Source organism: Maniola jurtina, chromosome 3 (assembly GCF_905333055.1).
Source record: "Maniola jurtina chromosome 3, ilManJurt1.1, whole genome shotgun sequence".
Classification (NCBI taxonomy): domain Eukaryota; kingdom Metazoa; phylum Arthropoda; class Insecta; order Lepidoptera; family Nymphalidae; genus Maniola; species Maniola jurtina.
In genome coordinates, this window is record NC_060031.1 from 11,159,389 (window position 1) to 11,181,546 (window position 22,158).

At 35.1% G+C, this 22,158-nt stretch overlaps 1 protein-coding gene across 1 annotated transcript in view; it reads left to right on the plus strand.

The window, feature by feature from the left end:
* The window catches only part of LOC123881218 (ras-related protein Rap-2b), a 41,506-nt gene extending 23,679 nt beyond the window's left edge, over positions 1–17,827 (plus strand). The window contains exons 2-3 of the mRNA XM_045929913.1: positions 2,956–3,391; positions 17,407–17,827. Coding sequence (XP_045785869.1) covers positions 2,956–3,391; positions 17,407–17,730 — 760 coding nt within the window. The 3' untranslated portion in view covers positions 17,731–17,827. The remainder of the gene's footprint in view (positions 1–2,955; positions 3,392–17,406) is intronic.
* Positions 17,828–22,158: the final 4,331 nt, after the last annotated feature.

Here is a 22,158-nt window from a genome sequence, read left to right on the forward strand (position 1 = left end):
GTCGCGTGGGTGACATTCCTCGCCTTCTGGTACCATCCGCCTATCCCTGCACTACAAAACGCTCAATGAAGTCACCCTGAAGAAGAAAAATAAGAAAAACCTACCTCATACAGCTACCTAAGTGCCTTGTAGTTATGATAGTAAAATGTATCTACCTATGGTAATTTAATGTCTTGAAGGCTTTGATTCGTAGTTTATAGTACACCAAGCAAACATGTTAATCAGCAGATAGAAAATAAATATAGTAAATAAATAAATAGATAGAAAAGTCCTGACTTACCTAGTAACTGACTCCAGCCTCTTGGACCTATAGAAAGCTGAAATTTTGATTTTCCAAGAATTTTGTGAAAGTACCCAGTGACACTCGCGCCATCAAGACGAATCTAATGGCGTATCATTTATCAAAATCGGTTGAGTAGTTACGAGCGGATATATACAGTTCAAAAACATAACCCTCCTTTTGGACTTCACCGCAGTCGGATAAAAAGTCTAACTCACATTATTTGTACCGTACTATACCGTAAGTTTTTATTGACGGCTATTCGTAGTCTTACATTAACCTACATGAATATTATGGGCGTAAAGCTAATTTTTCTTTCGAGGAAACTGTGCGTGCGATTACAGTTAAGGTGGTTATTTCGCTGGCCTTGGTTGTTAATTAAGCAACATGATCCGGTTCGGGTAGTTATCACGGTTAACGATAGAAAGAACTTAATATTTATTTCATAAAAGATACATCACACCCTTCTCATTATGAGGACTCCTATCTGAGGTAAAACCTTTTGACCGTTGGTTAAATATTTCAGCAACAATGATTAAGGCAATACAGTTTATCATTTGATTCTAATAACTTATAATCTTACTTTTCAAGTCAATCTAAGCAATCATTTTAGCGTTTCGTGACTGAAAATAATAGAAAGTAAAGAGTAAATAATCGAAGATTAATGGCATTGACATTACCATGAATAAAGTTGAGCTGAACACAGTACCTATTACAACTTCTAGTAAACTCCTACGCGCAATGTACTGAAACGCTAAATCTGCCGCGGGATACGGCTTTGCGATTTACAATGGTAATCCCCTGTAAAAGTGAATCGTTCTTTCTCTACTGTCTACGGTAAAAGTGTTTTATTAAGATTTATTACTATGCCACCCTAACTCCAAATGCTAATAGCCTTGACAGTTTCTGCTCACTCAAAATATATTAAGTACTTACTTAATGTTTACACGAAGTCCTAAATTAAGATAACAGAAGTTGTCAAGATACAACTACATATTCGCCTACAAAAACTTCCCCCTCTCTTGGATCACTCAACTCAGATATACTTAGCTTGCATTTCTGTATCCAAACATCAAAGACGAGCATTATGCATATAATTTACTTTTTATAAGAGTTCTCACGGGATTTAAAAAAAAAACTAATCCACACGGACGAAGTCGCACGTATTATCTAGTACCTACCACTATCCATATAAATCCATACTTCAATACTAATATTATGAATGCGAAAGTGTCTGTCTGTCTGTCTGCTAACTTTTCACGGCTATACAGTTTAACCGATTTTAATTTTTGGTACAGTGTTAGCTTACATGAAGACGGGCTTAGGCTACTTTTACTTGAACAAACAAAGAGCTCCCACGAAATTTAAAAACCGAAATCCTGCGGGTGAAGTCGCGGGCATCATCTAGTATACGATATAAAGTTATTATTTAATTAATTATAATATTAATTAATTATATCACTTGAAAAAGTGAATAATTCCTCTACTACTTTTATAATGGTCTAATTTTTGGGTGAACTGGTGCAAAAACAACACTGTTGAGTGTAAAGCAGTTCGGCCGTAGTGTTTGTTTTGTATAGCAATTTGTGCTGGTAAAAATACACAAATGAGATAATTTGTGTATTTTTGCGAAACGTCCCCTAAATACTGGGGCTAATTTGCATGATTTATATTCGCCCCACGTATCACAACCCACGTTAACGTTTAATAGGGACATGAAATTAGATTTATATTATAACGAATTATCGAGGGTCAGACAGAATCGTTATAAGTTAATATTTCCCATATCTACTAATACTATTTAATTTAATTTTTATTATCTCCTCACCCTAAGGTTGCCTGGAAGAGATCGCTATTTTAGCGATAAGGCCGCCTTTTGCACAGGAATCCATTTTGTTATAATTTCATATATTTATAATTTTATCTTGGTGTACAATAAAGAATATTTTACTCTATTTTACTTTTACTATATATTTTTATGATTTAATCGTCTATCGTTTGAATCTCAAGCATTTATATTATCATAAATAGTATTCTTGTCGAAATTAAGACGTCGATTTCCAGTTTTTATAACCACGTGATAACCTGACATGGGTATTGAGGTCAAAAAATTGTTTAGGATTGGACAAATGAATAGGACAGTGCTGCGTCGCTTTTTCTTTTTCACCACAGATAGTGAGACGATTTCCAGACCTATTTGTACAAAAGATAATTGCAACATTCAAGTACTTGGGTGGCGGACTTACAACTTAAAATTCCGTAGCTCAGAGACCTTTAAGTAAATAGTAAGATGAGATTTCAGTTATTTTTATCGTGGATTACAAAAAGCCATGTTGGTAATGGAACTGGGGATTGGAACAGATTTTTCGACCTCAGTTTGTAAAGCCTCCTGCCTAAGTGCTAATATAGTATAACATGGACTTCTCTAATAAAGATGACCTTTTGAAAATGGGCTTAGTTGTGACGATGAATAAATTTTAATGTGGGCTATCTAATGGATTCTCATTAGTCAAGGTCAAGAGTTATAAGTATTGATAGCAATTATAGTTAAAATTAACGTTCAAGACGACATGTGGGTTCACCGTGTTTCGTTGGAGCACAAATGTATAATATTTTGACCATGCATGACGTGAAATAAATCAGCCTAGCTAGTAAGAACATTTTTTTGTCCACAGAACTGAAAGAGTCGAACACCCAGTCACGTCCAGCAGTGGAAACCTAGCCAACAATGCAGTGCGGCACAAAATCGTTGTGATGGGGGCAGCAAAAGTTGGCAAATCCTCGCTCATATCACAGTTCTTATACGGAACTTTCTCAACCAAATACAAGAGGACCATCGAAGAGATGCACCATGGCGACTTCAATGTAGCGGGAGTGAGGTTAACACTGGATATATTGGATACTTCAGGGGCATATGAGTTTCCAGCGATGCGAGCGCTTTCGATGCAGTCTGCAGATGCCTTTATACTAGTCTATGACATCACAGACTCGGAAAGCTTTGCAGAAGCTCGGGCGCTGAGGGATCAAATTCACGAAACGAAGGGGAGTACGGCGGTTCCCATAGTCGTTGTTGGCAATAAAGTAGATTTGGCAGAGTCAGGGGAGAGACAGGTTAGTAGGTATAACTTACGGAGTACTACGTTTAAAATGTTATTGATTAGTTGACGTTACTTTAGAAATAAGTGGCTATTTTATGATGATATATGTGCTGTATAGTTAATATGATAAAAATGAACCAATGGTTCCAAATTCAAGGGCATTCAATAATTGGGAGCCAATTTTGAAAATTAAGAGGAAAATATTAGGTAATTTTAGTTTTAATTTAGTGTTAATGCTACGTGACTAAACTTACCTACCAATACGATCAAAATTTTAACATTTAAAACAACTATCGAAACATTTAAATACAAAAATACTAAAAATGATAATAACAAAAATTTAAAAGCACTAATTCATCATAAGGTTAGTTAATAAAAGCTTTCTACAGGTAAGTTGAGTTACTTTACTCGTATCAAAAGTTACGTTCCTTCTTCCTACGAAATATTCTCGCTAAATAAAACCGAGCTTTGTGTTCAAATGAAATTAGAATTGAGATGCGAAAATATCACAAAACATAATGAAATCATTCACACTGACGTTCTGCCGAATACAGACAACATTATTAGTTAGATATATTCTATTAATATTATTAGGTTAAGGTTAAGTTATTATTAATATTATTTTTTCAACAGAAAGGGCCAAAATGTGTCATGTTTATTACGACACCCAAAGGTGCCTAAGCGAAATTGAGACACATGCACCAAAATCAAAGATAAGTTATATTATACACGATTTTTACATTAAACGATAAGCCTGCAGCGATATATATCATAAAATAAGTACTACATACAACTGACACTCGAATAGCCTTTAGGTTACAAAATTATTAAGAGTTTATGCTTCAATTCAAGAGTGAATAGGCATCTTCTAGGCAAGCACGCTCTATCTTACTTAAGCTGTATCATCACTTGCCAGCAGGTCTGACTGTAGCCAAGCGCTAGCCTATAAATTTAAAAAAAAACCGGCCAAGTGCGAGTCAGACTCGCGCATTGAGGGTTCCGTACTCGGGTATTTTTCTGAAATTTTGCACGATAAATCAAAAACTATTATGCATGAAAATTAAAAAAAAAAACTGTTTTAGAATATACAGGTAAATCCTTTCATATGATTACCTTATTTGGTACAGTTATTTTACTTTGAAAATTGAAACACATCTTAATTTTTTTTTTCGGTGATGTAACCACAAATTCACGGTTTTCGGATTTATTCCTTTACTTGTGCTAAAAGACCCACCCAAACTTCGTGATTCTAGGTCAACGGGAAGTACCCTATAGGTTTTCTTGACAGACACGACGGACGGACGGATCTACCAAATTTCGTGATTCTAGGTCACGGGAAGTACTCTATAGGTTTTCTTGACAGACACGACGAACGGAAGGACGGACAGATAGACAGACAACAGAGTGATCCTATAAGGGTTCATTTTTCCTTTTGAGGTACGGAACCCCAAAAACATAGGTATATATCTGAAGTCTGGGTCGCGTCCCTCAGGTCAGATTAACCTCTGATCTCTGATCCAACTAAATTCATGTCACGTCCTTCGGGTCAACTTTTAAATTGAAATCTTTGTTCGAAAGCTTATCGGAAAATCGGTGGAGGAATTTTAAATCGGATAGGTAACAGAAATATTTATTTTGTATTTTATCAAGTTAGACATGGTTAGAATTTTGCCTTTATAGATTATATTCTCTTCGCTAGGAAAGCACATTGATATTTTATATCGTTGAGATAAATTGTCAAAATAAGAGCGCCAAATGCCAATTAATGAAAGAGAAAATTTTCTGGGACTATCTCGCGAACTTTCCCGATCCAGTAAAAAGTTATCATATAAGAGCTCGTTCACACAGGCTGCGTAAGCGTTGCGTAAGCGTAGACGTAGCGCGTACCATTGCGTTGTAATGTATGGAACTGCAAGAGACATGGCATACCGCTTGCGTGGCGTGAACGTTCACGTCCTCCTCCTTGTTTTGAAATCGGTTTAAAAGTCCCATTCTTACATTACTAAACTCCTGTTTCTACACTTTCAAATTGTGTTTCTCCGTTCTTTTGTTATGAGCACAAAAGAAATGTCAAGTAACGCATATCTTAAGGAATCTTCATTAAGTTTTTAATGGAACTACAAGATAATATTTTCCATTTGATCTAAAAACAGCTACAAAGCAAAATGAAACTATGAAAACGTTCTTAGAAATCATTGTAAAGAAAACCATTTTTACAAACCTTCGAGTTATGGGGAATAAGTTTTTGTAGACTATAAAATATAGTCATCTTCCTATATAATAATGAGAAAAAATGCGATCACATACATACATACACACGTTTACATACATACGTTTTCGCATATTTCATCCGGTAAACTTTGTTGGCACTTGCGTGAGGTTTCTGACATAATAATATAGTACAATCGACGTACAATACACGCCACGCCACACACCACATCACTCCGATCGCATAGCTACGCACGCCGGGCGTAAGCTAGTTATAAACATCTAAAGTATAATTTTGCCTCAAGATAAAGAAAAAAAAAATAGTTAACTAAAAAACGGAATAAGTAAGTACTTATTATTTAGTAAGCACCTATCCGTGAAGTTATCGTCTATCTTCATTGAAAACCCAGAACCAAACTGAACATCAATATTATCTCTTTATTATCCATTCTATTTTGCTAGCCGGATATATCCAGTGTTGCATTTTGCTTAGTTCCGTGAATAAATTGAATTTCTGGCTTCTTGTAGCGGCAAAAATATAGCAGTACCGAAACACATTAACGACTTTTTGTTTCTCCAGACTTTTTGCTGTAACACACATACACAATAATAATACATATACAAATAATAATTTTGTCTTGTCTGTCGTCATCTGCCAGAATACTTTATCTAAAAATATAAAAAAAGGTGACTGACTGACTGAGTGATCTATAACGCACAATATAATTTATTGTAGCTTGATCTGTGTGATCAACGCACAGATAAAACTTCTAGACTGATCGGGCTGAACTTTGCCTTCAAAATTACTGATATTTTAAAATAATATAAATTAAAAATTATGACGTAGGCCTTCGTTAAGAAAGGATTTTTGAAAATTGACCTTTAAAGGGGCAAAATAGGTGTTTAAAATATGTGTAGTCTATGCGGACAAGTCGCGGACATAAGCTAGTATTCGATACCAACTCACCTCCTCAACCCACTCGAGGGCCAAAACTCATAAGTACTCAAGATGCAACGTTATATTATTATATTATTATTATCATTAAAAACTGCCAGTTTGTTCGAAGCTTCGCCAAAGTCTGCTTTTTTTCGCTACGTGATTTGCATCGTTTACTCATTCAAGCACCAAGACGCTTTGCGGCGCAAAATCGCGCAGTGCGGATACGCTTTGCGAATCGTCATCAGATTGCATCGCAGTTTTGAGTTTAGATCATAGTGTGCTTTTTTAAACAAAATGAGGATCAATAAACGTGTCTATAGTGTGCGACTTTATACCTCTAGGTGTCGCCGACGGCGTCCAAGTGTCGCAGACATATCGGACATTGCCATTTCCTGCCGCCGTAACCTACGCGACAATTTTAGAACACAATGTTCATGCTCATATGCCATGGCGCATAGTTTGTATATTACATAGAAACCATTGGAATTAAACTATAATAATAATAATTAACTAACTTAATTAATTATTAACTAATAAATAAAGTTGTTACACAACATTGTAATATTGGTTATAACTTACAACCAATATTAAAAATTGATAGAAACTTAACGAAGGCCAAGTTATCGTTATAATGTATGAAGATGAGCAATTAACTGTGTTAAAACTAGATAACAATACCCTCTGATTCACGGCTGTTTGTATTTATTTTCCTACATCGATCTTGAATGAAAAATTTATCTTTTTAAATTACCTACACGAATTAAAATCGCCACTTTTGTTTTGACGTCAGCTTAAAATATAAAAAAGTACTATAATATTTGAATTTCTCTGTGATTATATTAAATTTCCGGCAAAAGCGGGAAAAACCGACGTTCGGAGCTACGAGTAGGTAGGTATGTTTAATGTCTACGAAAGCGTTGATACAAACCATATCTCGAGGCGTTCGGCGACGTCAGACGTGATCATTTCCTGTCTCTGCAGCTTAACAGGGATCTCTCCGTCACTCGCTCTATACAATCGTAGTTCCAATTTCATTTGAATATTAACAGGACTCTCTCCGTCACTTGCTTCCACTCGTTTCATACAATCGTAGTTCCAATTTCATTTGAATATTAAGCAACCAAAGTCCATGAAATTTTGCAGACATATTCTAGAAACTAATATCTGTGTATCAAATGTAATAATACAGGGGCTCAAAGATTTGTATGTAAATTTTTAAGACCGCGTAACTTTGAAACCGAATATTTTAACAGAAATCTGGAAAACCACAGACATAGATATTAGTTTCTAGAATATGTCTGCAAAATTTCATGGACTTTGGTTGCTTAATATTCAAATGAAATTGGAACTACAATTGTATGAAGCGAGTAGAAGCGAGTGACGGAGAGAGCCCTCTTAAGCAACCAAAGTCCATGAAATTTTGCAGACATATTCTAGAAACTAATATCTGTGTCTGTGGTGTTTTAGATTTTTCTAAAAATATGTAGTTTTAAAATTACAGGGGCTCAAAGATTTGTATGTAAATTTTTAAGACCGCGTAACTTTGAAACCGAATATTTTAACAGAAATCTGGAAAACCACAGACATAGATATTAGTTTCTAGAATATGTCTGCAAAATTTCATGGACTTTGGTTGCTTAATATTCAAATGAAATTGGAACTACGTTTGTATGAAGCGAGTGACGAAGACACCTCTCTTAAACCAAAACAGAGCGTATAGTACGTGGCCTGGCAATAATTTCATTTCCGTAAGGCTTGTTTTTTCAATATTCAAACTCAAATAGAGCTAAGCTTAATTTTACTAAGCTTTATTTTTTTGTATACTTTTTTGGGTTTTTACCCTCAATAAAGAAAATTATTATTATTATTATTATTATTTAATTGAAATTGTAACAAATATGGAAGCCAATCAGAGTTCTCGTTTGCAGTCTGAACCAAATCTGAAATATTTCATTATTACTTAACAATAGATGAATGCTTTAAAATAGTGCCATAACCCACTTCGTAAAAAACGACAACGGCCTGCAGCACGCGACGTAAGTTCCTACCGTGCAAGCGGGTTATGGCACTTAAGGTGCCCACGCACTCGAACTGAACTGCAGCTGAACTGCGCGTCGCGGCAGCGCCCCGCACGATATTCTCTCCAGCCGCGACGCGCGGTTGTAATTAAATAAGTAGATATAATACATATATCAGTAAGTATAATATAATATGCCAGCTAAGCAAACCTGATTTCCTCGATCGAGCTTAATATATTTTTAAGTCTCAAATATTGGCAGTTCCTTCATTGTGATATTGGCTACGGAAAACTCAATATCGTACAAAGAAGCAATTCCTGTCGCTTTATATCTTTTGATCTTCTAACGCTACAAAGTGAAGTAGCGTGTAGAGGCCTTCTGACAGGTTAAAACCATAGCCTGAACCGCTTTGCAAAAGCGATGGGTACCTATAGGTACTGTTATAAGTAGTCTATAGTCTATGTACGTCATCTGTCAATGTCAGACATACCAAAAGAAATGTCTAGAATTAGGAGTCGATACTTAAGTCCTAGAGTCTAACGTGTAACTACTAACTAGAACATGTAATACCTAATAGAATAAAGGATCAGTCAAAGTACCAACGTATTTTATTATATGGTGCCAGAAGCGGAGCACGAAGTGACTTCGAAATATAACCATGCCCGACACTAAAAAAGACACGCCGCATGGTGGGCGACCTGAGGTGGCGACTTCAAACAGGCTAAACATCGTAGGAAACCTGAAGCCGATGAGCCTGGAAGGCAATCTGGCTGTCAACTGGAGAAAATGGCACCAAACGTTCACAATATTTCTAAAGGCAAGTGGCATTTCCCAGGAATCTGATGAAAGAAAAGTCGCAGTCTTATTACACTTCATAGGCGCTGACAGCTTGGAAATATTCAACACTTTCGGTCTAGACATCGAGAAAATCACATATAGTGCATTAATTGATAAATTTGAAGAATATTTTGTTCCAAAACGAAACATAACCTATGAGTGTTATAAATTTTTTACTACTAAACAAAAAGTAGAAGAGAGTCTGGAAGATTTTTTAACACGCTTAATAAATAAAAGTAAATCATGTGAATTTGAAAGTCTGCAAGAAAGGATGATTAAAGATATTTACATAACAAATATGCATGAAAATTATCAACATGTCAGGGAAAAACTTTTACTTGAAGACAATTTAACCTTAGAACGGGCTAGAAATTTGTCTAAAAGCATAGTGTCAGCCAAGTCTCATGCAGCAGAATTCAAAGAGTCTACTAATGTCTTCTTCCAACGTCAGTCAGTCAAACAGTCATCGTCACAGTCAAGAACAAGGTCACAGTCTCAAAATAGGAACAAATGTACTCGGTGTGGTCAAATTCATCGATTTAAGTGTCCAGCTCGCAATGCAAAATGTAGAAAGTGTCTTATTATAGGTCATTATGCAGCATTGTGTAAGTCTAAACAAGTAAAGTATGTACAACAAGAGGAAAATTATACATATGAAGGTAATGATTCAAAGTATTTGTTTGTCGGACATTTGAATTCAAGTCTATCTACAAATTCAGATTGGAGTGTCAATTTCTCAATTAATAATATAAATGTACAATGTATTTTAGATACTGGAAGTGATGCTAATGTCATGTCATATAATTTGTTTCAGTCATTAAATGTCATTGAAAATTTTTCACCTTGTCATGCCAAAGTAACATCTTATTGTGGAAATAGTATACCAATACTAGGTCAACAAAAGCTTGAATGTACCTATTATGTAAATAGTCAACCTCAGTCAAAATTAATTAATTTTATTATAGCAAATGTGTCGTCTCCAACTGTCATTGGTAAAAATACATGTTCAGAGTTAGGTCTTATTAAAAGAGTCTTTAATATTGTCAAGTCAGATGATTGTCAAAGTCTAGGTCAGAATTATGAGTCAAACTTAGTCACAAGTCAAAGTCAAAGGTCAGAGTTTAATAACTGTCTTGTTAACAACAATAATTGTCAGTCACAGTCATATGAAGGGAATAATTGTCATGTTCAGTCAAAATCATACTATATCAATAAAAATTATAATTTACAGAGTCTTTTGTCTAAGTATAAATCTGTATTCGATGGATTGGGCTGTCTACCTGGTAAGTGTCACATTACTGTCAATAAAGATGTCCGTCCCAAAATTGATCCACCACGGAAAATTCCATTCTCATTACATGATAGACTGAAGAAGGAATTGGACCACATGGAAAGTCTGGATGTCATCTCCAAGGTTACTGAGCCAACGTCATGGGTGAGTTCACTTTTATTAGTCGAAAAGAAAAATGGTCAACTTAGAGTCTGTCTTGACCCAAGAAATTTGAACGAAGCGATATGTAGATCACATTATCCAATACCTACTATTGATATTGTGCGGTCTAAGCTACATGGAGCATCATATTTTTCTACTCTGGATGCCAGCAGTGGATTTTGGGTTATTTGTCTTGATACAGAAAGTTCAATGTTGTGTACGTTCAACACCCCATTTGGCCGCTACAGGTTTAAAAGATTACCTTTTGGTATCAACTGTGCCCCTGAAATATTTCATCGAATTATGACAGAAACATTCGGTGTACTACCTGGAGTCATGGTGTATGCTGATGATATTTTAGTCTACGGCAAGGATAGTCAAGAACATGATGAAAATTTACAAAGAGTCTTTAAGAAAGCTCAAGAAGTCAACCTGAAATTCAATAAAAGTAAGTGTAAATTTGGTCATACACAGGTTAAATATTTAGGGCATATATTTTCAAAAAATGGAGTGTCCCCTGACCCAGATAAAGTCCGGGCTATCAAAGATATGCCGTCTCCTGTCTGTCTCAAGGATCTACAAAGATTTCTAGGAATTTTAAATTATCTGGGAGGATTTATAAAAAATTTGGCAGAGGAAACTGAACCTCTACGTCTGTTATTAAAAAAGTCAAGTGAATGGTCATGGAATGAGAGTCATGAAGCTACATTTACACGTTTAAAAAATATTATTTGTCAAGCACCAGTTTTGTCACACTATAATGTCAAAAAGTCAGTAGTTTTGTCAGTTGATTCAAGTCAGTCAGCAGTCGGTGCAGTCTTGCTTCAAGATGAACATCCAATTTGTTATGCGTCTAAAACATTAACGTCAAGTCAGAAAAACATGGCACAGATTGAAAAAGAACTGTATGCCATTGTCTTTGGATGTATTCGATTTCATCAATATCTTTATGGTAAAATAGTCACAGTTGAAACAGATCACCGTCCTTTAATTACTTTATTCAGAAAGCCCTTAGCTGAAGTCCCAACACGTCTGCAGAGGTTAATGCTGAGAATACAGTCCTACGACTTAAAGGTTGAATACAAACCTGGCACAAAAATGTACATTGCTGATTCATTATCACGTGCAGCTTTACCCGAGTCTAGTGAAGATGAGTTGGATGAAGAGGTCATGGTTCATGTCAACATGCTAGTAAAAAAACTTACCTATTTCAGAAGAGCGTCTTCAGTGGCTAGTCCAGGCTACAGAAAATGATGAATGTTTGCAGCTACTTAAGAAATACTATAAGGAAGGATGGCCTGATAGAAAGTCAGAAGTCAATAAACTAGTACTACCCTATTGGAACTGTCGTCATGAAGTACATGCTGTCGGTAATTTATTACTTAAAGGTAACAGTCTTATAATACCTACAAAATTAAGGTCAGAAATTTTAAAAATAATACACAGTGGTCATCAAGGCATTGAAAAGTCAAAGAATTTCGCCAGAGGAGTTGTGTATTGGCCATTGATGTCACATGATATACAGCAGTGTGTGGAACATTGTGAAACATGTTTGTCACACAGGAACGCCAATCCACCAGAACCTCTAATGTCACACAAAATTTGTTCTTTTCCTTGGGAAAAAGTTGGAGTAGATTATTTAAAATTTAAAAATCAAACTATACTTGTCATTGAAGATTATTATTCAAATTACATTGAAATTGCTAATGTCAGTTCAACAGGAGCCAAAGCTCTGATTAATGCGCTGAAATCTATATTCAGTCGTCACGGAATTCCTGTATTTTTGAATTCGGATAATGGACCCCCGTATAATTCCCAGGAATTCAAACAGTTCTTAGCGTCATGGAGTATAACTCATACCACATCTAGTCCATACCTGCCTCGTTCTAATGGATTAGTGGAGTCTGGAGTAAAAATTGTAAAACGCATACTTACTAAATGTGCAGAGTCAGGCGATGATCCATATCTTGCTTTATTGCAATACAGAACTACACCTAGAAACAACTTACCGTCTCCGTCTGAGTTACTGATGTCCCGTCGTCTCAGAACGCTCATACCTACTGTTATAAAACATCTGGAACCTAAAGCAATGAGTCATAGGATATATAAGAAAATAAAACAACAGAATAATTATAAACAAAAGTTTTATTATGATAAAAAGTCAAAAATTTTGCCTAATGTCAAGAAAGGAGATAAAATTATGTTTAAAAAGTCACCAGAATCAAAATGGCAACCTGGAGAGATTGTCAAAGAATGTGAGCAACCTCGATCATTTATAGTTGAAGCTCCAGACGGGTCAACATACAGGAGAAATCGTCAACACATATCTTCGCATTTTCCAAGTCCAACTAAGGATATAAGTCAAGAAAAGAAAGGAGAAAGTCCAGTAAGTAGTAAGAATGTCAGTCCAAAGATGGAAATGAGAATGGAAGAGTCTAAAGAAAGTAAAGATGAGGGAATAAAGAGAACAATAAGTGGTAGACAGGTCAAAGCCCCAGTTAGATTTCAAGATTGTATGTAAAATAATTAATCATAAGCGTTTAAGTAGATTTTAAGTTTTATAAAAAAGTCAAACCATTGTCAGTCTGTAAGTTTAAAGTAAATATTAAGTCAGTTGTCAATATGTAAGTTTTATAAAAAATTGTCACGCATTCGGTTAGTCCTGATATGTTCATAGATGATAGATATTAATGTCTTTTTAAAAAAATGAAAAAGGGAGATGTTATAAGTAGTCTATAGTCTATGTACGTCATCTGTCAATGTCAGACATACCAAAAGAAATGTCTAGAATTAGGAGTCGATACTTAAGTCCTAGAGTCTAACGTGTAACTACTAACTAGAACATGTAATACCTAATAGAATAAAGGATCAGTCAAAGTACCAACGTATTTTATTATAGGTACCTACTTATCGAAGTTCGATGAAGCAATAATATGCCAACTATCAACATAATCCATACTTATCCATACTTAATATTATAAATACGAGTCTTCATTATTATAAAGTCTGTGTCTGTCTGTATAGTCGCTTTTTACGGTCCATCCGTCTAACCGATTTTAACGAAAGGTAGGTAGGCAAAGATAACTTGTATTCCGGGGACGGATACAGACTACATTTTGTCTGGGAAAAACAAAGAGTTCCCATGGATTTTTTAAAATTCCGTACTGATAGTCAAAATTGAACGTGATTACCGCCGACTACGAATACCTAACACAAAAAAAAAAAACGGGGCCACCTCATGGTGGTGTGGAAATGAGTTATGTGGCCAAAACGAGTGTTGGAGTGGACTTTGCGATGCTCGTAAAAACTATTGAATTTACAAAAAAAAGTGACAACATACATAAATACATAGTGAATGGTCGGAAATTTTCTCTTACTTAATTTATTACATAACCATTTTCATCATATAATGAGTAAGAAAAAAGTTATGGTCAAAAAACTGTTTTTGGGCACCATTCTTGCAAGATGGCGGTGCGAGCTCCAAAAATAGAGGTAACCAAATGAAAATTCGTAAAGAGCACATCGAGATCTATAAAATCACTAATTTTCGAAATTGCCGGAAAACTTTATCACCAGGTAAATCCCTTTTTTGAGCACCAAATGACTACTGTACTTCTAGTATAACATTGCAGGGTTAGAGGTCTCATTGCACTTTGAATTAGGTAATAAATATTATTATCATTATTATTAATTTGAATTTTATTTTTAAAAGCAAAAATATTATTTACTTAATTATTACATAATTATGCATCAGTCGTTCCGGAGAGTTCAGTTTGGCGGAAACTCGTTTTACATTAATATTATTATCTTAATTTACATATATCAATATTCAATATGCATGAGATCTGCATGTTGATAATGATAAATTAATAAAATTAATGACTTCGTCAATGCAAAATATTTCTGGAAGTGTACCTAACTGTCTACAATAATATTATATTATAAACAGTTTGTAAGTTTGGATAAGAGATTAATTAATCTCCGAAACTAACGACCGATTTTAAAAATCCTTTCACTGATATTAAAATAGCTTACAATGTCCCCGAGTGTATAATTATAATATTTGAGACTATAACTTAAATCACGCGGAGAAAATTCGTTAGATACAAAAATAAATACAAACCTCATTAAATGTTATAAATGTTGGTGAAAACCGCGTTGAAATATGTTTAAAAGTTAAGTTTTATATCATTTACAGACAGACAAGATATGGAAATAACACGCTTATTTATTTTCAACGCCAATAGAATAACCTGATTGCACAGTGTGGGCTAAAAGTTGGGAACAGTTAGATAACAGGAAGTCTGAAACATCCGACGGTTGTGCACTGTTCTGCACTCTCTGCATCCTATGTTACGTGTTACTTAGTAGATAGGTACTATTTACAAGAAGAGATATGCAAATAATGCGCTTGTTTATTTTCAACGCAACCAGAATAACTTCATTGCACAGAGTGGCGCATAAAAAGTTGGGAATAGTTAGTATCAGGAAGGCTGAAACATCCGCCGGCTGTCCACTGCTCTGTACCTCTGCATCCGTGCACTGTATATTACGATGCTCCATGCAAACGTATTTTATGTAGCTAATGTAGATAATAATACATAATGGTGCTCTCAATAAATAGATACTAGCTGATTCCCACGATTTCATCCGCATGGATTAAGGATTTTAAAATCCTCTGGATGCTCTACGCTTTTAAGGGATAAAATGTATCTTACGTCCAGCTACAGGATGCAAGCTATCTCTAGACCGAATTCTGTCAATAGTTCATCGTGAAAAGGTAACAGATAGAGTGTCTGTCTAAATCTGTTCCTTGTACGCCGTACTTCCTGTAACCGAAGTAGGTATGTCAATTATTATTGATTGAGTATGGTGCCAACCGACTGTGCTAATTAAACAGCATTGACCAAAGTCGATAATTACATAGATGGGTGACCATATAATGCCTAACAAATCTTACGTAATTTATATCACAGCAGAACTTCTAGGTTTTGACTCGGTTTATATTTTAAGTAGCTACTAATTACACAATTCTTGCTTACTCTGTTTTATTTGTCCCTGTGACAAGGTTAAAATAATTCAGCAACGGATAAAAGGCTCACTCAGCTGTTAACCGCTCGGCTAAATTTCGGTTATTTCCACTGATTAAATAAGTATAGATAGTCACTGTAAAGATTTTAACCCATTAATTATTTATTATTATCACACAAATACAATTTGACGTAAATTATACAACTTGAAGTATGTAATAAATGAGCAATAGGTAATATCCTAAACGTAGCGGTAACATAACTTTAATAACTACCCAAATAATAAACGCGAAAGTATGTTTGTTTGTTGATTTGTCATTCAATCACACCACAACGGAGCAACGAATTTACTTGCATGGATATACCTAGTTAAAGAGCTGGAGAGTGGCATAGGTTCAAACTCAAAAAGTTCCCACGGGATTTCTAAATACCTAAATCCACGCGGACAAAGTCGTCGGCATAAGCTAGCTATATAACTCTTAGATAATAAACCACAATATATCGTTATCATTTCATTAGAAAATAAACTAGTGACCGCAACGTACCTAGTTTCAAAGTGTTTCACTGTGAGTCAACTGTCAAAACCTTCATACTCTGATCTCTTGATACTCGTAACTTTACGGACGCCTGATAAATCGGTAATTACTTGGAAGTCTAGATAAACTTAGGTTTACGTGCCGGTATTAAAGCCAGTCAAAGTTCCAGTTCCTCAGGTCTCAAAGATATTAAGCGAGTACCACGTACGAGATTCTGCGGCCTTAATTATATGAAACTAGCTCATGCCCGCAAGTTCCTTCGCGTGGATTTAGGTTCTTAAAGCCAGTCAAAGTTTTAGTTTACCAGCACTCAAAGATATTAACTGAGTATCCAGTAAACACACTTTCGTATTTTATAATATCGTTAGTGATTGTGGAAGGACATACTTAAATATTGCTTCCAATAAAAACTATGAAGATTGAAATGTTTGGTTCTGTTAATATTTAATTCTTAGTTTTGGTACATTTAATAACAGGCCACACTTATTTTGGCCACAGGCCGAAATTTAAATAGCCGAGGAATGGAATTAGGAAGAGGAAATGTTGCCATTTGATATTACCTAAAAGTTTTGAGCTTTTACTTATCTCTGATTTAGCTAAATGTCACAGGTCATCTTGTACTACGCAACCCAGAATTATGTAATAAGCTGAATTTGTACAACGTTTATTCAAATTTTACCTAAGCGTCTACATAGTTAATCCAGATATAAAAAAGATGACGTTAATAAAAATAACCCATAATATAAGTTATAAATCATAGTTTATACAATTTCATATTATTTTATACTTATAGTTTGGACTCTGTATTAACTGTAACGCCACGATTTACTCATGTTTTACTCATGTAAGTACCTTACATAATTAACTTGTAAACACTCTTATATGCACATTACCTAAATTCGTAGTCCATTGAATACGTAAGCTACTTACGTGAGTAAAACTTACAGGTGTAATCGCGGCCTAATGTAATCACGCCCTAATAATTTTTTTGTGTAGTACAACTTACAACATTTTTATTTTATTGCAGGTGGAGTTCCACACCACAGAATCAGTAGTAACCGTCGATTGGGAGAATGGTTTCGTCGAAGCATCAGCGAAAGACAACGTAAACGTATCACAAATATTCAAAGAGCTATTAGTCCAAGCGAAAGTAAAGTATAACCTGTCACCTGCGCTGAGGAGAAGGCGTCGCCAGTCCCTGCCTACGGGTCCACAAGGCCCTCCAGGGTCAGCCCCGAGTCCATCTGCGTCCAACGCACCCCATGTTCCGTCACCCGCACAACTCGCACACCTACAACAAATAAGGGAACGGCACGCCAACAGTAAACGCAACTCTTGTGTTATTTCCTAAATCGTCCATCTTAATGCTGATCGCACAATGGAGGCGAACCGCAGGAGTCGTACGTGCTAAACGTAACGCATTTTTCAGTACTAAAAATGCAAAACGTCATCAGTTAATCCTCATGAGCTACACTGCCAGATATATATAAACGTCGCATCGCATGCACCGGACGAATCAGACGCAACGGATTTTAATATTCTTTGTATAGAAACTCTTACAACTGCGTCCACTCCTATTCACTTTATTGATCCAACCATCACGCACTAGCCTGCCGGTAATGCTAAGACTGTTGCTCGAAGGGGCAGATTTTTCGATACATGCCGATGACATCATACGGATTGCTGACACGGTTGATCTGTGATTGCCGATCAGTGGACTCACACTTCGCCGCGTCGTCCGCCATGATTTTTCCCCCCTTCTTCTTTTATCTCCTTCATCCAAAAACCTGCAACCACAATGAATTGTTCTTCATTACCTACTTTCCAAATCCATTCATCACAAACAATTTTATTTACCCGCTCGCTACGTAAAAATGGCATCGGCAATCCGATAGCTGGCAGTTGCGTCAGCATTTCGATTATAGCGGTTAAGTGGACGAACTGCCTTCAAACTGATCCGTTCGATGCGATCTGTTCGAAACGTGCGATGAAAAACTGCAGTGGAAGCCTACTTTAAAAGCAATTGATACTGTTGACGTTCTTAGAAGAACTGACTTTTCAGTACTAATAATTATGCATTCGTACTGCATGCTTTACATTCGTCACTTACGTCTGTAATTTACGATTAGCTTTGTATTTTCTATCGTGCAATATTATTCAATAACCTAGGTATTTGGTGTAAAAAACGTCTTCCTTTTCAGTAATGCCACCTTTTTATATTAACCCTTTTATAAATGAATCATCGATATATATCGCCTAACAGGGTAGGTACTTACATGACTTATAATAAAGTTCACTTTTTGTAACTCCTCATTTTAAAACAAATTCAAACTCAACAATCCTAATTTCGACTACAAATTGATATCATTAGCTTTTTCGATTGCTTGAGTGATGCATGTGGTGAATTGATTGGATATACTTAAAACCTACGCGCGTCGAACGCGTTTCAATTTGATGATAATAATCCTAGACGTATTTAATAGGTCTCAATTCCTACTGAGCTGATAGTATCTATCGCGTACGTAGCTGTGTCAAGCCTACGAATACACATTGTATTACTATGTGCTTAAGCTAATATGCTTTGCTATACACTGCGACACTGACATGAAAGCTTTTGAAACCTACCCGTAATCGTATACCGTTTTGATCGATATTACGAACTTTAGACTCATTTTCAGCACAGTTTAGACCGTTTTGCTTGGAAATGAGTTCAAGTTTGTATTCAGTAGGTGCCTACACCAAGACTTTCAGATTAAACAAAAAAAGAGTTTTGGTCAAAAGTGTAACTAACTAGTAAGTAGGTAGGTACTTACAATGTCTGGTTCTCCAGCTGCTTAAATATGTTTAATATAGTAAACGCGACGTCAGTAGGTAGAAAGAATTCAGGGAAACTCGAAGCCTTTATACTTCGCCTATAAATGTAATTTACTGAATAAAAGAAAAGACGTCATATAATCCCTACCCTGTTGAGGGGTGTTTATTCAGAAAATATATACATATTCATATAATCATATTAATTATTCATGTGTAATTTTGGTTACTTATAATGATTAACCTTTCATTTTGATGGTGAGTGGTGATAACTTCGACAAACATTTTATCCTGGGCGCAGATTACGTATCTTTGATGATATAATCATTACGATGGTCGTAATGAATCCGAAGTTACGTAATCTAGGAACTGTAGTCTAAACATTTTCTATTATTATACAAATCTTTTTAATATAATAATTGTATAACGCCAATGCAAATGTGCAATTAATTAAGGTTAGATAAAATATCTTCAGAGTGAAAACTTTTAAAACAAGTGATAAAATGTAGAATGGCACGTCTATTGTGACTGGTTCGTTGTAAGGTGTATAACTAGGTATATGTAGTAATTTCACTTGTGTATTAGTTATAAGAATTAGCATAGTCGAAACACCTACTCTTTGTGCTGCTCAAAACTTTTATCTAACAAGTGTAAATTAAAAATTTATAACACCCCCGACAAGTGAAAGTTATAGTAAGAACTAGAAAAGAGCTGATAACTTTCAAACGGCTGAACCGATTTTCTTGGATTATAGCTAAGAACACTCTCGATCAAGCCACTTTTCAAAAAAAAAAAAACTAAATTAAAATCGGTTCATTAGTTTAGGAGCTACGATGCCACAGACAGATACACAGATACACAGATACACACGTCAAACTTATAACACCCCTCTTTTTGGGTCGGAGGTTAAAAATGTCTTTAGTTTATAAAGTACCTACATAATACCTATAATACAAGTAACTGATGCAGATTTAAACTCTTAATAACTTAACGTAATGTACAAAATCACAATTAATAATTAGGAAATTTTGAGCAGAATTTTCGCGACTGATTTTAATGCTTTTGAGATTCTGGTCAAAAATAAAATATTTGTAATGATTTTAATATAAATACTTAAAGGCGTCTTCTCATAAATGCCCATCTCATGCAAACCCATCCAATAGTCCAAGGAAGTATTTTAAGCCCAATCCTTGAAACATCCTATACCCACCCGGCTTTTGGTATACAGTGCAATTCATGGATGTACCTATAATGCGTACAAAATGGGATCTCACTCGGACTATAGTGAAGGCGGTTGTTCTATCCATCACACAATTCCACATGTTGGACTTCTACATCTCAGACAAGCCCACACAGGCTATCCCGGGAGAGACGAAAGATACATTTTGTAAACTAAACAACAAAACACAATCACCAAATTTTTACAGCCATGTGTCCTTACAAGTTATAACTGTCATTAGGCTAAACTGTTTGTTTAGAATTTTCTAACAAATAGTTTGAATTTGATGATAATTTAACTTCTTCAAGGGACTTCTTTAAGCAAAAATCAGAGATATTAGTTTCGTTTTCAATTCAAGCATTTACATAATAACAATGTAAATATATCAATAATTACTGTAATACATATTATGCCCTCCAGCACGATGGACCGACGAGGAAGGCTGAGGACCGGGTGTGGTGGCGCTATAGGGAAGGCCTATGTCCAACTGTGGACGTCCACAGGCTGAAGATGATGATGATGATATTATTACTTTGAAAATTTGAACAGCACAAAGGTTGGTGTAAATACGTTAAGTTCTACAAGATGAAAGCTTTAGTTTTCTCTAATGGAAATTACGTACGGAAATATTCTGTCACCATCTATCTTGGATACCCAAGCTATTGTAATGAAATACATGAATAAATTGAGTTTATAATTTAAAAACCTGAATTTATATTAAATCTTTTCATATTATTTCTCTTGTGAATAAGATAATTACAATAATCATTTTCTTATTTTCGAATCGAAATATATTCTGAAATGTATTTGCGACTAAATTAAGGACTGAGGCATAAAATTATTCATAGAAAGTGGAACCCGTTTAAGAGGCTGAATTAAATTATTTATTAAAATTTAGGGACGCCTTTCCAAAGGGCCAGTTGCATATCAGGCGATTAAATTTACATTACGGTTACCGCTAAACTTTGAAAGGTAATAAAAGGAAGTTAAGTAGAGTTAGGGTTCGTTTTAACTTTGGGCCAAAATATTACCTTTAACTTTAATCATGGCGATATGAATATTAACTTATGCAACCCACTTTCCTATAATTTGGTGGTCAAAATTGAACGGCAACTGTAACGTAGATATTATAGTCCGTTTTCAGTTATTTTATTTCTGATATATTTTGTCATTGTAGGTTGGCGTTACTTCCTGATAAGTACTTGAATACCAAAGTTGTGTTACCATGTGTGTAAGTTTTGCAAATAAATAAAATAAAATAGGCTTTATTATTCCTTACATGCATTTATACTTAAATACAATTATTTCATTTTATTTCTTAATATTCACATTATTAGTTACAAATACAAGTGGCAAATGCATATTAAGTTTTATTTTATAAGCAATATTAGTAACGTAATTAAATTAATTGGCTAGGAAATTTGTGCCTTTATTTGTCGATTTGCTTCTCCATGCACTGCCTGATATTTCTAACTTACTATTTAACTGTATGATAATTTTGCTGCCATTTATGATGTTCAATAAGGATAACAGAAAGAATAGGAAGAAGAAAGTGCAGCACTATTTCAGTTTTCGATTTTGGTTTAACTCCAATCCGCTCCTATTCAGAAAATAACATAATCTTCAATCCAACAGTTTCTTTTACAGTTATGAAACTTCAAAACATATCAATATTCTGTTTTACCAATATTGTAGCCAAAGGTAGGAATTTTGAACGGACAATAATCTTAATCATCTGACGTGCAAACT